General features: G+C 42.6%; 1 protein-coding gene across 1 annotated transcript in view; it reads left to right on the top strand.

Annotated features, from left to right (window-relative positions):
• ADTRP (androgen dependent TFPI regulating protein) overlaps positions 1-17,113 on the top strand; it is a 122,097-nt gene that overhangs the window by 30,118 nt on the left and 74,866 nt on the right. Inside the window, exons 2-3 of the mRNA XM_049883858.1 lie at positions 2,722-2,856; positions 4,884-4,985. Coding sequence (XP_049739815.1) covers positions 2,722-2,856; positions 4,884-4,985 — 237 coding nt within the window. The remainder of the gene's footprint in view (positions 1-2,721; positions 2,857-4,883; positions 4,986-17,113) is intronic.

The raw sequence follows: 17,113 nt of genomic DNA, 5'->3' as shown, positions 1-17,113 counted from the left end.
GCAGGCCTCCTCTCTGGGGCTGGCCCCATGCCTGCCCTTCCTAACTAAGGCCGGGTCTGCTGTGGCCTGAGCTGGAACAGAATCCAGGGTTGAGGTGAGAACTGCTGCGGGTGGACACACTTCTGTCCAACATCCATGTGTGATGATGCTGGGTGAAATTCAACCCAGCTCTTAGGGCTGGAATGTCAAAAGTACCAACAATAATGAAAAGTGTTGGTGTAGCAACATCTTCCTGGCATTTAAAGCTGTTGGACATCCTTTCCTTGGAATGCTGCCTTTTGGCATAAAGCTTCCTATTCCCTTAAAGAACCACTGGGTTCTTGTACACACCTGATTTTCCACCAACTGGTCATTCTTTGCTCCTTTTGCTGCTCCCTTTTTTTCTCCTGTCCCTTAACCAAACAGATGCCATCAAGTTGACTCCGACTCGTGATGACTTCGTGGTATCAGAGTAGAACTGTGCTCAACAGGGTTTTCAGCGACTGATTTTTAGACATAGGTCACCAGGACTTTCTTCCAAGGTGTCTCTGGGTGGACTTGAAACTCCAACCTTTCAGTGAATCCCTGGAGGTGAGAAACAGCATCAGTATTTTTGAAGTCATTTTAATTCTCCCACCTGGAGATAACTGTCTCTCTTCTGGCCTTCTACAGTGCTTTCTCTGATCTGCTCTTAAAATTCTGGGGAAAAAATTTTTTTTTTTTTTTTTTTAAGTTTCACTCAAGAACTGGACTCTGGCATTTGAATCCTGGCTTTGTCCATGAGATTTTAGGTGAGTTTCTTAATATCTCTGTGCCTCAGTTTCCTCATGTGTAAAATGGGTGGAGGGTTGTAATAGGACCTACTTCATAAGGTTATTATTGAAATAAAAACTTAACTGAGTGTCTGACACATAACAAGTGATCGATAAAAGTCAGGTATTATAGTTTTGAGTAGTCAATAACAGTTTTAACATGATAACTTCATTTCTATTCCAGTGATTCACCAACTTTACATAAAGATCACCTGGAGGTTTTATTACAAATCAGGTTCCTGGGCCCACCCCAGAGATTCTGATTTCATAGTCTTGGGTGGGGTAGAGTCTGCATTTCTAACGAGCTCCAGAGTGATGCTGGTACTGCTGGTCCCAGGATCCCGCTAGGAGTGAGACTCGTCACCATCAAGTCAATCACGACTCATAGTGACCCTATAGCACAGAGTAGAACTGTGGCTGGTGGTTTCAAACTGCCAGCTTTTTGGCTAGCAGCTGAGCCCTTAACCACCGTTCAGCTGACCTAATCTACCTCTGCCTACTCTCCTACCTGCCCCCTTAGCACAGGAAGTGGCCCGAAGCCAAGTTGCCTAGCACTTTCCTCAAGTCCAGACCTCAGCAATGTCCCCAACCACAGACTTGTTGGTCTTATGCCCAGCTCCCCAGGTTCTAGGACTTTCTTGACTTATACTGTAAAGATGGAGTACACGCTGCCCCTTCTATGTCAATCCAAAGCTTTCAAGCAAGAGGATGAATTCTGATGTAAGCATTAACCCATACCAACCCAAACTGTGCTGTTATGACCCCCTAGGCCTTCAATCAGAAGCCACAGGTTTGTGCAAAACAGTAAGAATGGGCAGTTTGCCATAGATATTATATTGTTGTTAGTTGCCATTGAGTTGGCTCCAACTCGTGGTGATCCCATGTATAACAGAACAAAATGTCCTGTGTCATCTTCATGACAGCTGGTATGTTTGGGTCCATTGTTGCCGCCACTGTGTATTTAGAGTGCCTTCCAACCTAGAGGGCTCATCTTCCAGCATTACGGTGAACAATATTCTACAGTGATTCATAGGGTTTTCACTGGCTAATTTTCAGAAATAGATTGCCAGATTTTTCTTGCTGTTCTGTCTTAATCTTGAAGTTCTACTGAAAACTGTCCACTGTGGATGTCCCTGCTGGCATTTAAAATATCAGTGGATCAGCTTCCAGCATCATAGAAACACACAAGCCACCACAGTACAACAAACTGACAGATGGATAGTGGAGGTGTTATGTTACTTCCTTGAAAAAATGTTCTTCTCTTTTTCCTGGCCTCAGAGACCTCATGGTGCTTAGTGACGTGCCAGAGTCCAATGCTTGCTCTGTGCCTCTGGTTTTAAAACACTCCCTCAGCAAGATTTCTCCCCCTTTTCATGAAGGAAGAACACCGGCTCCTTTCTCAGATAAAGGAAGCACCATTTTGTGCATCCCCCTCAGAAAAGCACAGAGCTCCTTCACGGCTCTCCTAACCCAGATTGTGGCTTCTCTGAAAGCTACTTCAGTTCTAGGCATTTTTCTTAGTTTTTGTTCCTGGGGAGAGACTAGAGTGTGTCTACCGTTGTGTCTGCCTCTTTCCCATTGTGCTGCCAATTTGGTTCTTTCCACTTCTGTGCAGCCAAGATTTCTATCTCATTACATTCTCCTTTTAAGCTAACTCTTTATCTTGTTTCCATTTTAACTTAAATCTGTTACACTAAATACTGTACACATTATTATCCCCTAAACGACTTTACTCAATCAGTTTTAGCTAGCAAGGTCAGGGCCCACTGAGCTGGAAGTCCAGCCCTTGAATTGGCTCCCAACCAAAGCAGCCGAACACCCTTCTTCTTCCCAAATCAACATTGCTCCCAGAGGGATGGAGTTTTACGTCAGCGAAAAATGTATCAATTAAAGCAAATGAAAAAGCCCTCATTTGTTGTAATGAATTTAGCTCCTACAGGCCATTTTCTACGGGGTCGCTTGCCTGGATAATGTGCTGAAAAGAGTTACAAGAAAAAAAGACATTAAGTTCATAAGTGCCTTCAGAGACCTGCTTTTCACCACACTGGGTTTTCCTGTATCCACGGTAAGTTACAGAGCTGTGAATGTAACATCACACACATGTACAGGGAGTCCCCAGGTTACAAAGGAGACCCAGTCATAACTACGTTTTTCAGTTGAATTTGTAGGTAAGTTGGAACCGGTGCATATGGTTCTTATTTAGCCTTACTTTAGTGCAAGAAAAGGCTCAAAGACTTTTCAATGATTTAAAAGCTGTACATTCAGCAAGCGAAGGTGATTGTGATGAAGAATTTGCTGTGAGTAGTAGGGGCTTGTTCAGTCCTTTCAAAGTGAGGGCAAATTTACATAACATTAAAGAGAAAGTACCAAAATGGACATTTGTAACCCAGGGACTGCCTGTACATATGGAGGTCACTTCTGCTGGGTAGCAAGGCTGCCTAGGAGCCCATTATTGTAAACCAGAGTAGCTGTGTTTAAATGAATGTCCTGTTTTAGGGCTGCAGGGTATTACCCAGTGCCTGGAGGAAGTAGGCACCTAAGTGACCAGCTTTACTGTTAGCTTTTGTATCTTTGCCGTGACTTAATACAAGATCCTTACTGCTTCTAAGGGGGAAGTTTGAAGGGTCATCATCAAAATAAAACTGAGAAAGTGATGGGAATGGAGGGTTCTGGGAAGGGAGATGATTCATTTTCCCTTTTACACAGTGTGTTTCACTTGCTCTAATTAAGCATATGCTACTTCTGCAATTGGAAGACCATCAAATAGAAAAAAAATATTTTAAAGAAAAGTATAATGAGAGGCCACAGTGTTGGCACATGGAAAAGACAGTTGAGGAGAGACAGACAGACTGTCTGCAATATCTGGTGTGGGGTGCCCAGTGGGTGCCTCATTCATTTTGTTGAATGAAGGCACGTCAGCAAGAAGAAAGATATGTGGAAGGGGCAGTAAGCTTGTTTGCTGCTACTGTCCACGTCTCTATGACATTGTTCGTGTTTCCATTCATTAGCCAGAATGGAAACAAACTGAGCTCAGGCACACCGGCTGCCTAGCGGTCAGTGCCTATAATTAGAAATGACTGCCTTCTTCCACCTGTCATTGTCCTGCTTCCTACAGTACTGAGACTTCAAACTTAAATGCAAAATGAAACTCTCCAAACACTAATGAGGCCTCAGATGACATAGTGAGTCCTGGCACTCACTTCCACCCCTAACCCCCGCCCCCATAAACCTTCTAAACAATGGAGTCTGTTCATTTTTTAAAGCTTAGATATTGAGCCTATGGCGTTTAAGAAGATAGGGAGGTCAGAAAACTAATAGTTTTCTTCCGTCTCTGCATTGACTTTGTAACACAGAGGACAGCTGGCTTGGACAAGACAACCAAGGTGTACGAGAGGATGGAGATCAGTCCTAAGTTCTGAGCAATGCAGAGATCCAACTCTTACTTAACTGGCTGGGGAATTATACTGAGAGCTTGTCACTTCTTATCCTCTTTCCTGGTCTTCTTGCTTCCCTGGGTCATGCCAATTTGGAGGGTGGGCAAGGCAAGTGTAAGACTCAAGTCACACATTATGACCACTGTCAGCCTCCTGGTGAAAGCATAGGAGAGCGTCATTGGTTAAAATGAAATGATGTGACAGTCTGTGAATCTTGTTTATCCTCTCTGCTTGCCGTGATGACAAAGACGGTGAAACGCGTGAGCCGGAATTTGACGAGACTGCCTTGTTTTTCTGGGTCTTGCAAGCTTTCCGCCTTTGACAGGGTGCAGTCTTACCACTTTTCTATCACTCATTTTAGTGGAATGTATTTGAGTTTTCCTTCTCTGACAGGTTTTTGCCTTATGCAGGTTCTGGCTTTCACAGATTTTACTGTAATTGATTTCAAAGTCTCAGCCTAAGGAATCCCCAGAGAGCGTGGGTATAACAATTCTACAACAAGCAATTTTTTTTCTTTCATTTTACATTCCTCTAATGAATTTACAAGATATCTTTAAAACTGGTGTCTATTTTTATTTTGCCATGTATCCTTGAGCATCTTAGAAAACCCTGATTAAAAACAAACCTAATGATGCTATTTTTGTGCTCTGTTTTCCAGTTTGTCTTTTTGTCGTTCTGGGCACTCTATCTGTATGACCGAGAACTCGTTTACTCAAAGGTCCTAGATAACGTCTTTCCAAAATGGCTGAATCACGCAGTGGTGAGTGATGGGAAAGAGTGGGGAACACAGAAATCCAAAAGTCTCTGTACTGAAAACTCTATAAAGGGCCTGATTTATGTTTCCAAACTTCACCCCAACGCCAGCTGCCCTTTCCTGCCTCCACTTCTGCACCCCGTGACTATTTATTGGAGGAGCACACTGATTGTATAACATGAACAAACACCACTTCTGTAACTGTGGAGGGGTCACTGGGAGTGGAGGGGATGTCCAGGCAAAACTCTTTGCCAGGTTCCTCATGAAGTCATTGAAAATGTAGGGCGATGAACACAATTAACATCACTGAGCTGACACGTCACTGAACTGACACACGTGAAGATTGTTGAAATGGCAAATGATTGTTACCTATTATATTTACCACAATTAAAAAAAGAAAAAAACAAACCTTAATCAACTCAAGACTTTGCAACTGAATTTAGGAGCCAAGGAATTCTTTCTTAATTTCCTTCCCATGTAGTACGTTAATAAAGCCTGAAAACCACAAACTTGCTAATAGAAAACACCGCATCAAAATCAGGTTTTTCGTTTTCTTTTTACATGATGTCTATTTGCAATGAATTAGCAAATAAAAACTTTTTTTTTTTTAAAGAAAAACATGCAACCATAAAGGCAGACACCTTCTCAGGGGCCACAGTCTTGAAAGAGAAGCAACTTCAGCAAGTAACATGTAATAAAATCCCAACCCAAGCGTTAGGTGTGAAATACAAAAAGTTCGAACAAAAAATCCACCCCAACATCCAAAGACGACCTCATAGCTCAGCAGCAGCTCCTTAGCTAACACTTCAGCAGGACAATACACCTCAAATGGAATTACGACTTATGTATTTCCATGACTACATTTCCATTTGGTTTCTTATTGCACATTTTTTGATGGACTGACTAGTAAACAGAACTTGTTCTGAGCTATTCAGCCATGGTACCTGATTACCAGGAACAGTGACCCAGAAGAGCAGGGCTGGAGCAAGGTTGTCCGGGTCTCTGACGGAACGAGAGTCTGAGTTATTGGAGCCACACGGACTAAGTAATTGTTCAGAGTCCTAGCTCACCTTCTGAAAACTTACAAGTGTATTTCCACATGAGTCAGGGGCTTATGACGAAGTCACCATTCTAAGAAGCAAATAATGTTCAAAAAAAAACAGGAAACTCACAAGGGAACGTATCAAGGCTCTTTAAGTTCAGACTTTCTTATACCCCCGAATCTGCCATTGTCTTAGAAGGTACACGGTTATCAATTTGGAAAAGCCACTCCACTAATGCCATCCTCCATACTATGCACCCATCCACAAAAAACAAAACAAAATCAAAGAACAAAGTTTATTTTCAGTTTAATGTATGCTCAAAGACAAACTGATTATTGGTTGATTGATATAGCCAAGCTCTGATCAAATTTAGAGCATAGGATGTAAAACTAATAAATCTCACTTCTCTGGAATCCCTTTCCTACCACCTTCATATTGTCAGACAACCCCATCATCTTCCCAATTCCCATTATCATTCATCTGAGACACCTATGTAGGGAATATTCTGCATTTCTCAGGCACTTTACACTGTATGGATCTCGTGTAAATGCACACAACCTTCTTTAGACAGCTATATGATCCTGATTTTTACAAAAAAAAAAAAAAAGCTCAGAGAGGTTAAGTGATTTCCCCAGGGTCACAGGACTCCTTCTGGTGATGCGGTGGTTAAGTGTTTCGCAGCTAACCGAAAGGTCAGTGATTTGAACTCATCACCCACTCTGTAGGAGAAAGGGCCTGGTGATCTGCTCCTGTAAAGGTTTCAGCCTAGGAAACCCTATGGGGCAGTTCTACTCTGTCCCACAGGCTCGCTTTAAGTTAGAATCAACTTGATGGCACACGGCAGAGCTCATAAGTGGCACTGTTAGGATTTAAACCCAAGGAAATTGACTCTTTGTTGCCTTTTGACAACAATCTGGTTTGTAATTCACCAAGCAAAAAAAAAAATCACTTTGCTTGATTAACATAGTCAAGTGAGAATTCTCATCTTAAAGAATCCCCATCTGTATGCTAATAAGCAACTAGATTTAAGGAAGTGTCTTGAAACAAGCGGCAGAGTTGCATGTTACTAAAATAAAAAGGCACAGCCTTGGAAGTATCTTTTATTTGGGACCAGACACATGCATCAAATACCCGTTTGAGGCTTTTGTGGGCTCATCTAGTAGTTTCCTTACAACTGAGCTTGCCGTCTCTTTGGAGTTCCATTTTCCACATGGCAAAGAGGTTGGATTTCCTCCAAAGAGATACAATGGTGACACCTGGCATTTGTGACCTTGTTAAACAGCCATATGGATTTTTTTAATACTTTTGGAAGCAGCTAGATGGCTAATATGTGTCATATCCATGAGCTAATTAGCAAGGCAGATACTGTACCATGGAGATCCTTAAATATTTTGTGCCTTCACTACCTGGGGACCTCTGTGGGCCACACTCTTTGTTTTTTGCTCAGCAAAGGGAGCTGAATCTGTGAGAGAGAAGGGGTCGAGCCAGAAGAAGTGGAACAGTGGTGACAAGGAGAGACAGAAGGGAGGCAGCCTGCCCTGGGGTCAGACCAGACTGCTCTGTGCTTCTGTTAATTTAATCGGAGGAATTCACGACAGGCCATTTCTAGAAAAACTTTGGCATCAGCAAAACTAGCATTAAGTGTCCCTAAAGTTCTTACCTCCTAACTCCATGTTTCCTTTTGATGTCTGCTCCAAGCCCATTGGCCTCATGACTGCGTCTTATCCCTCTCCCCAGGTACTGTCCCTTACTCTGGTCATTCTTCATCCTCTTTGTTAAATCCTCCTGGCCTATTGCCTCAAAGAATGCTCTCTGCTAAATTAGTATTATTTTCTGAGCACAAGAATTTTAAAAATTTAAATATTTGTACATGTCACATTTTTTTAATTTGCATTTTTATTATAGCAAACTATACATAAAATTTACCATTTTAACCATTTTTAAGTGTACATTTCAGTGGCATTAATTACATTTGCAGTTTTGTTGCAACCACTATCTGTTTTCAAAGCCTTTTCATCACTTCAGGCAAAGCCTCTGTACCCATAACCAGTAACCCCCCATTTCCCCCACCCTCCAGCCCCTGATAACCTCTATTCTCCTTTCTGTCTCTATGCATTTGCCTGTTCTAGATATTTCACATATAAGTGAAATCATATAATATTTGTCCTTTTATGCTTGACTTATTTCACTCAACATAATGTTGTCAAGGTCCATCCATGTTGTGGCATGTGTCGGGGCTTCATCCCTTTTTATGGCTGAATAATATTCCACTGTATGAATGTATCGCTTTTTATCCATTCATCTGTTGATGGACACGGGCTGTTTCCACCTTCTGGCTATTGTGAATAATGCTACAATGAACACTGGTGTACAAATATCTGTTTGAGTCCCTCCTTTAAATTTTTTGGTCATATACCTAGGACTGAAATTGCTAGATCACCTGATAATTCTATGCTTAACATTTTGAGGAACTGCCAAACTTTCCCATAGTGGCTGTACCATTTTATACTCCCACCAGCAATGCACAAGGGTTCCACGTTCTCCACATCCTCTCCATCTGTTAACTTTACCTGAAATACTGGTATGAACTAATATGGAAGTGGCTGCTACTGGGTCATTTTGTGAACACTTCCCACATTTTAACAGTGTCTGTCAATGACAACCCAAAAGGGCTAATACGACACTGGGAAATTGCCACTGCAGCTGCCCTAGGAGGATGATGGGCATGAGGCTAGACCTCTGGAAAGAGTTGCCTCCACCCGGGAGCTGGCCCTACTTTCAAAGGGAGCCCATTCTCCATACTGCTCCTCTTCCCTTTCCACAGTCTAAGAATCACTACCATACATAGCCAGCGTCATGCTTTCCTGAAAGTTTCTTTCATTTTACAACAGGCCTTATGCTTATTATTCTACTCTTAGCTTTGAAATCTTCCCTGTTGCCATTTGTGATGTTGCCCTGGGTTTTATGAATAGCATTTGTCAAGTTAAGAAATACTACTTTCCCCTTTGGACAGAGTGGTTCTAGAGTCATCATCACTAATCCTAGGTCCTTGGACTCCTCCCAGCCCCATGCTTTGGCTCACTGGAAACGTGACATTGCAGTAGGGCCATTCTAAGCTGTTGCCTCTAATAGACACTTTCCTGTGGTTGTTATGTATTCAGACCAAATAGTTACATCTGTGCTGTGAGATACATGCATCAACCACAGACAGGCTGCCTTCCTTGGCTGGTGACCTCAGGGCTGCCTTTTGTACTTGGTTGTCTTATTTAAAGTAGATTTTATTGCTAAGCAGTTCTCCAGTTTTCATGAAAGGAGGGAAAGAATAGCAAAGCATTCCTCCAGGTTTTTCCAGGAAAACATTGACTCCTCTGACCTTATCTAAATGACTACTGAAGATGGAGCCAGAGCAGACAGATTTAAATGGCGGGAGAAGGACTCTAAGCAACTGAGGAAACCATCAGGCCGTGGCCTAAGGGAAGCGTGTAATTTGTTTCTCTGGGAATCAGCCTAAATTGTTCAGGTTACCCCAAAGGAGAGGTGAAATGGATCAAAGAACCTTCTCAGAGCCATCTTCACAAGCCCGTCTGAAAATGGTACATGATCATTGTGAATGTGTTTCCAAACACTCTATAATCTGTTAAACTCATTGCTGTCAAGTTGATGTCGACTCATAACCACCCTACAGGACGGAGTAGGACTGCCCCATAGGGTTTCCAAGGAGTAGGTGTTAGATTGGAACTGCCAACTTTTGGGTTTGCAGCCAAACCCTTAACCACTGCACCACCAGGGCCCCGTAATCTATTAAAAAACAAAACAACAACAAAAACAATAAACCCATTGCTGTCAAGTCAAAGCCAACTCATAGTAACTCTATAGAACAGAGTAGAACTGCCCCAAAGGGTTTCCAAGGAGCGGCTGGTAGATTCGAACTGCTGACCTTTTGGTTAGCAGCCATAGCTCACCCTAGCTCTTAACCAGTGCACCACTGGGCTACAAAAATATGTCATCCTGTAAAACTTAAGAATTTCCAGCCAGGATCCATCACTCTTCCCTCGATCCGTGATCACAGCGTTTTAGAACTAAAAAAGTCTTCACTGATATTAATGGGAGTTTCAAAACAATCTGCTACTGAGAGACAGGAATCACCTTGGCTCTTCAGATTGGAGGAGGTACCAAATACAGGTGCTTAGTTATTTCATGTGGTGTTGTTTATTCATTTAAAAAATCATTATTAAGCACTTACTATAGAGCCTTGGTGGTGTAGTGGTTAAGAGCTCAGCTCTTAACCAAAAAGTCGGCAGTTTGAATCCACCAGCAGCTCCTTGGAAACCCTATGGGGCAATTCTGCTCTGTCCTGTAGGGTCGCTATGAGTCACCATTGACTCAACAGCAACAGGTTTGGGTTTTTTTTGTGTGTGTGTGTATGTAACACGGGCATTGGTGGTTCAGTGGTAGAGTCCTTGCCTTCCACGTGGGAGACCTGGGTTCAGTTCCCAGCCAATGCATCTCATGCACAGTCACCACCCATGCGTCAGTGGATTCTTACATGCTGCTATGATGGTAGACAGGTTTCAATGAACCTTCCAAACTAAAATGGACTAGAAAGAAAGGCTTAGCAATTTATTTCCAAAAATCAGCCAAGGAAAACCCCATGAATAGCAACAGTCTTACCTGCAGCTGATTATGGGGAAAGTGCGGATCAGGTAACATTTTTTTTCTGTTGTGCATGAGGCCACCATGAGTTTGGGCCAACTCAATGACATCTAACAACAACAATGTATGTAACGTTGTGATCAATACACAGCAAGGGTTTTGACTTCTAGCACCCTGAAATCTTATTGAGACTAGAATATTCACACAAAGTCAAAATCGTAAACTAACAGTTAAATACTAACACAAGATGTTGATATAGGTACTTGGTTGTTGCCAATTGACTGACATGGAAAGGAGGCCCTTAAGCCCACTGTGTCCTCGCCTGGCTGTGATTGATGTGTGAGGCCTGGCTGGACAACCTGGAACACCTTTGCACCCTTTCCTGGGCATGCTGGGAAATCAAAGCTCCAAGGAAATGAAACTCTAAATTTTCTAGTCTCTTCCTCAATCAGAGCATGCAAGATGAGGTCAATTGCTAGAATTCATACCCAATCTCAGATTTTCTCTGCCACTCAAAAGGTTGGTGTGATGGAAAATTGTTGGGCTTGCGGAGTAGAGGTAGGCAAGTTCTGATGAGTGACAAGAAGGTCAACTGTGGACCTGTCAACAGCCAAAGACTGCCATCTTCCCCAAGTATTCCAAGCCCCTCCACTACCTCTTGCTGAGCCCCCTACCCTTACCCAGTCTTCCTCTGGGCAAAGGAGACCCACAGTCTAGGAAAGGGAATGATATGGATAGCTCAGTGATTTTCAACCTTTAGGGAATAGACCCCTTTGTGAATCTGATTAAAATCTATTGACCATTTCCCAAGGAAAATGCAAATACCCATAAAATTTAGCATACAATGTTAAGAGGTTCATGGACACTCAAAGAGTACCTGGGTGGTGCAAGTGGTTAAAGCACTCAGCTGCTAATCAAAAAGTTGGAGGTTTGAATCCACCCAGAGGTACCTCAGAAGAAAAGCCTGGCAATCTACTTTTGAAAAACTGGCCATTGCAAACTATGGAGCACAGTTCTGCTCTGACACACATGGGGTTGCTATGAGTCAGTAATGACTTGAAGGCAACTGGTTGGTTGGTTATCTATACCTATCTATCTATCCATCTATAATCTAGCTTAAAAAAAGTATATAATAATTAATAATAATATAATAAATAAATAATAAGCAAGACAGTTGTCTTTAATATAAGGAAGTACTAACAAGTATTTATCAAGTACCGGGCCCTGTTCTAGTTGCTGAGGATACAGCAATAAACAAGACCATTTAAAAAACCATTTTTTCTTAGTAAGTTTCATCTCCCTTTCTCTCAATTTCTCTCTCGCTGTCTCCTTCTCATCTATCTGTCTGTCTGCCTGCCTGCCTGCCTGCCTGCCTGTCTGTCTGTCTGTCTGTCTTCTATCTATCTTCTATCCATCTATGTGTCTATCTATCATCTATCTATCTAAGGAACCCTAGTGGCACAAAGGTGGAGTGGTCAGCCACTAACTGAAATGTTGGCAGTTCGAACCCACCCAGCAGCTCTGTGGGAGAAAGACCTGGAGATCTGCTTCCATAAAGATTACAGCCAAGAAAACCCTATGGGGCAGTTCTACTCTGCCCTATAGGGATGTCTATGAGTCGAAAATCAACTCAACAGCACCTAACACCAACTATCCATCCATCCATCCATCCATCCATCCATCCATCCATCCATCCATCCATCCATCCATCCATCCATCCATCCATCCATCCATCCATCCATCCATCCATCCATCCATCCATCCATCCATCCATCCATCCATCCATCCATCCATCCATCCATCCATCCATCCATCCATCCATCCATCCATCCATCCATCCATCCATCCATCCATCCATCCATCCATCCATCCATCCATCCATCCATCCATCCATCCATCCATCCATCCATCCATCCATCCATCCATCCATCCATCCATCCATCCATCCATCCATCCATTCACCCACCCACCCACCCACCCTCTCACCCACCCACCCGTCCATCCATCCGTCCGTCCAACCATCTGTCCCCCCGTCCATCCATCCCCCCATCTATCTATCTATCTGTCTATCTACGTAGCATTTTACTTATTTTTCTTATTTGTATTTTAAGTCTCACTCTCACTGCTGTGTAGAACATCAACTGTAAGGGTGAGCACAGGCAAAGTGTGATGGATGGTGGAAGGCGAAAAGCAGTTAGAAGGCAAAGCACTATGAGAGATGAGACTAGGGTGCTGGCAGTGGAGTTGGTGTAATTCAGAATAGATCTTAAATGTAGAACCAACATTATTTGATGAATTATGGGAAAAAGAGAAGATAGAGATTTTTAGCCTAAGCAATATGTAGAGGGTGTTATGGATTGAATTATGCACCCCCCCCCCCACCACCTGTTGTAAATCCTAACCCCTATACCTGTGGTTATAATGCCATTTGGGAATGGGTTTTCTTGGTATGTTAATGAGGCAGTATAGGGTGTGTCTTAAATCACTCTCTTTTGAAATATGAAAGACAAGATTAAGCAAGCAAGCACAAAGGGAGGGGAAGGTACACACTACATGATCACCAAGGAACTTAGGAATAGAAGCTAAGAAGAGGTAAGGACCTTCCCCCAGGACAGACACACAGAGAGAAAGAGCCTTCCCCTAGAGCCTACACTCTGAATTCAGGCTTCTAGCCTCCTAAACTGTGTAAAATAAATTTCATTTTGTTAAACCCACCCACTTTCAATATTTGCTATAGTAGCAGACACCTAAGAGGGTATAAATAGAAGTGCTTTTTTTTTTTTTTTTTTAGGGAGGTATAAGGATTGGGGGGGGCGGCTATCAGTTGTTCTGTTTGGACACATTGGGTCGTTAGACAATGAAATGAAGATGTGGAATAGGCAGTTGGATATACAAGCCTAAGAGAGATTTCTGGGCTAGTGACATAGATTTGGTTGTCTTCAATATAAAGATTGCTTTTAAAGTTAAGTTAAATGAGGTCACCTACAGAATAATCATGAGTAGAGAAGATATCCCAGGACTAAGCCTTAGAACATTCCAACTTTCAGTGGTTGGGAAGAAGAGTAAGAGAATTCAGCAAAAGAGACTGAGACGGCAGTACCAATGAGCTAGGAGGGAAACCAGTGCTGTTTAGTCTCCTGGCAGTCATGTTCAAAAATGTTTCAAGAAAGAGGAAGTATTTTATACCAAACCTGCTGAAGGTCAAGTAAGATGACACTTCATTACTTGAGTAAGGATTTTCCATTGCATTTGGCCATATTGAACTCCCTGGTGACCAGTACAAGAGAGGTTTTGATGGAGTGGTGGAGGGAGGCAGAGGCTTGGCAACGCCGCTTGTATGAGTTGCCTATTGCTGCTGTAACAAATGGCCACAAATGTAGTGGCTTAAACAACAGAGATTTATTATCTTACAGTTTTGGAGATCAGAAGTCTGAAATGGGTCTTATGGGCTAAAATCGAGGTATCAGCAGAGCTGCATTCCTTTTGGAGGTTCTAAGGGAGAATCTGTTTCCTTCCTTGCCATTTCCAGTTTCTACAGGCTGCCCACATTCCTTGTTTCAAAGCACATCACTCCATCCTGTTTCCACCATCACTTCTCTTTTTCTGTTTCTGTCTTCACATCACCTTTTTGCTCTGTCTCTGTTCCTGCTATTACTGGCCCTGACTCTCCTGCCTCCCTCTTTTAAGGGCACTTGTGATTACATTGGGCCCACTCAGATAATCCAGACTAATCACCCCATCTCCAGATCTTTAATTTGATCACATCTGCAAAATCCCTTTTTGTAAAGTAATGTATTCACAGATTTTCGGGATTAGGAAGTAGGCATCTTTGGGGACCATTATGCAGCCTAGCTGGAGTCCCTGGGTGGTGCAAACATTTAAGCATTCAGCTACTTACCAAAAGGCTGGCTGTTTGAACCTAACCAGAGACCCCTTGGAAGAAAGGCCTGGTGATCTGCTTCTGAAAACCCTATGGAACACAGTTCTGCTGTGACACACATAGGGTTGCATGAGTCAGAGCTGACTCAATGGTAGCTGATTTATTCAGCTTACCACACTGTATGATAATAAGACTATCTAATGCAAACCCAGGCCTCTACGGTTTACTCTCCTAACTTTGAAAACCTTTTCTAACACTACCTATAATATGGGACTCATTTTGTTCTGTTTTGCAAAATTGGCAGTAAGTTTCTTGCAGTAGTGATAATAACTTATTCTCTTGTTTTCTTTTTTGAAAGTTATGCAGTATCCATCAACACACATTAAGTCATTACATACCAAACCAACCAGACCTGTTGCTGTTGAGTTGATTCCAACTCATAGGAACCCTATAGGATAGAGGAGAACTGCCCCATATGGTTTCCAAGGAGCAGCTGGTGGATTTGAACGGCCAATCTTTTGGTTAGCAGCCAAACTCTTAACTGCTTCACCACCAGGCATTATATAATGTGGTATTAATTGTATGATACAGATCAAAGGCGTAGTTATAGTGAAAAAGGGGAAAATCAAAATGGCTGGAGTCAGAAAGGGAGATACTGGATCTTAAAGCATATTGGTAAGTAGTAAGAGTCAGAGAGGATATCCCCAGACATTGATAATGTCAGCTCCTAATTCAAGCTTTTCCAGAAGATTCTACCCTCCCTCTATCTTGCCACTTCTGCTCACTGCCTCTATCTATTCCTTCAGAGAGAGTTGTTGGCAAAGTTTCAGCCTTCCAAAGGGCACAACAAAGAAATACAAAGAGAATCTGCATAGCATCTCACCGGTGAATGTAGGTCTTCCTGTGTAAATGGTATGAGTCACTAGCAAACCCAATCTTAGTACCTGCCAAGGGAACAGGGTTCCCCCTCCCCAGTGCTGTCTTAAAGAATGTTGGCCTCCATGTTTTTCTCTGTGACACATGCCTGGAGCATGAGCAGAGAAGGGGAACAGAAGAAGAGAATTAGGAGAGTAGGAGCTTTACCACCGACATGGGAGAACATACCCTCTAAACTCTCACAGACCAGGCTGGTGTGTGGATGGATTTTGACCAGATGTACCTCTTCATAGCCATAATCAAAAGGCCCACACAGCTCACCCACACTCCCTCCCTTCCACCCAGGTGCCTCATGTGGGTATTAAAACGCTGCTTCCTCTAGAGAGAGGAGAAAACCTGGATGCTATGTTATACATACGGGGTTCTTATTCTAAAGAAAGGTACTGCATCTCCATGTTTAATCAATCACTAAATTCCCATCATGTGCTAGGCACAGACTAGGCACCAGGTAGCTGACAGGGAAGAAAAGACAAGATTCCCACCATGAAAGCTGTAAAAAGTCAAGGAACAAATCACACTGTGCCACCAGCTAGTACAGATCCAACAGATGTCACGAGCATAGTTTTAGAGGGAAAGATGGCTTCCCACTGGTTGGATTAGGAAAGTTGAGGAATGAAGTGGAGACTTGAGCTGGGTTTCAAAGGATGGATTAGGACCCTGAAAGGTAAATAAGACAGCAAGTGATGTCTAAGTAGGAGGATATATGGGCCAAGGCAGACAAGTGTTACAGCCCAAGAAATGCTTAGGGTACCATGACTAAGTAGATCAGTTTGGCAAAAGCAGAAGTATCCGAGAAAAAGCGGATGACAGGGTAGAAAGGCATGTTGGGTCAAATGTTGAAGAGTGTGCGTGCTAAGAATCTGGTTTTTATTCTCACCAGCACTGAAGAGATTGATGGAAGGAAAGACCAATGGAAGGTTTTTGAAGTTGGTAGTCTCCACCTTCATAGTGCTAATAGTTAGACTAAACCCCAAAAAACCAAACCCCATTCCACTGAGTCAGTTCGGACTCATAGTGACCCTGTAGGATGGAGTAGAACTGCCCTTATAGGGTTTCCAAGGCTATAAATCTTTATGGAAGCAAACTGCCACATCTTTCTCCTGCAGAGCCGCTGTTGGGTTTGAACCGCCGACCTTCTGGTTAGCAGCCAAGCACTTAACCACTGTGCCACCATGGAATAATTAATTAGACTGCAGAGTAAAAAATGGGGAGGGGATGCCCTCAGGAGGAGATAGCCATGGAAACCAATGGGTTGAGATTGAAGGATCACTTACATTGACTGTCTAGTAAAACAGACGCTCCCCCTGAATTTCAGAGTCTACATTTCTTTTCTGAGGGAGCTCTGGAAAGAAACAGTGCATTGTTTTTACATCTATTGAATCCTACCTTCCAAGCAAAAGAAACGACCTAACACATCTATTTACAACACATACTTGAAATACCCATTTGTTTCTGTTTTTCAATGAAGTTGATATTTGCAAATTGCTGATATTCTGTGTTGGTGGTACTTTCGGTCAGTGTTCACTGATATCAAATAGTTGTTAGCCCTTATTCGTCTTCCCTTGTGTTGTCTCCTGGAGACATAAATATAGGCTTGATCATAGAACTAAAATTTATCAATC

The sequence above is a fragment of the Elephas maximus genome, chromosome 1, assembly GCF_024166365.1.
Source record: "Elephas maximus indicus isolate mEleMax1 chromosome 1, mEleMax1 primary haplotype, whole genome shotgun sequence".
Classification (NCBI taxonomy): Eukaryota; Metazoa; Chordata; class Mammalia; order Proboscidea; family Elephantidae; genus Elephas; species Elephas maximus.
Note: the sequence above shows the minus strand (reverse complement) of the source record. Positions and strands in the feature narration are given on the sequence as shown.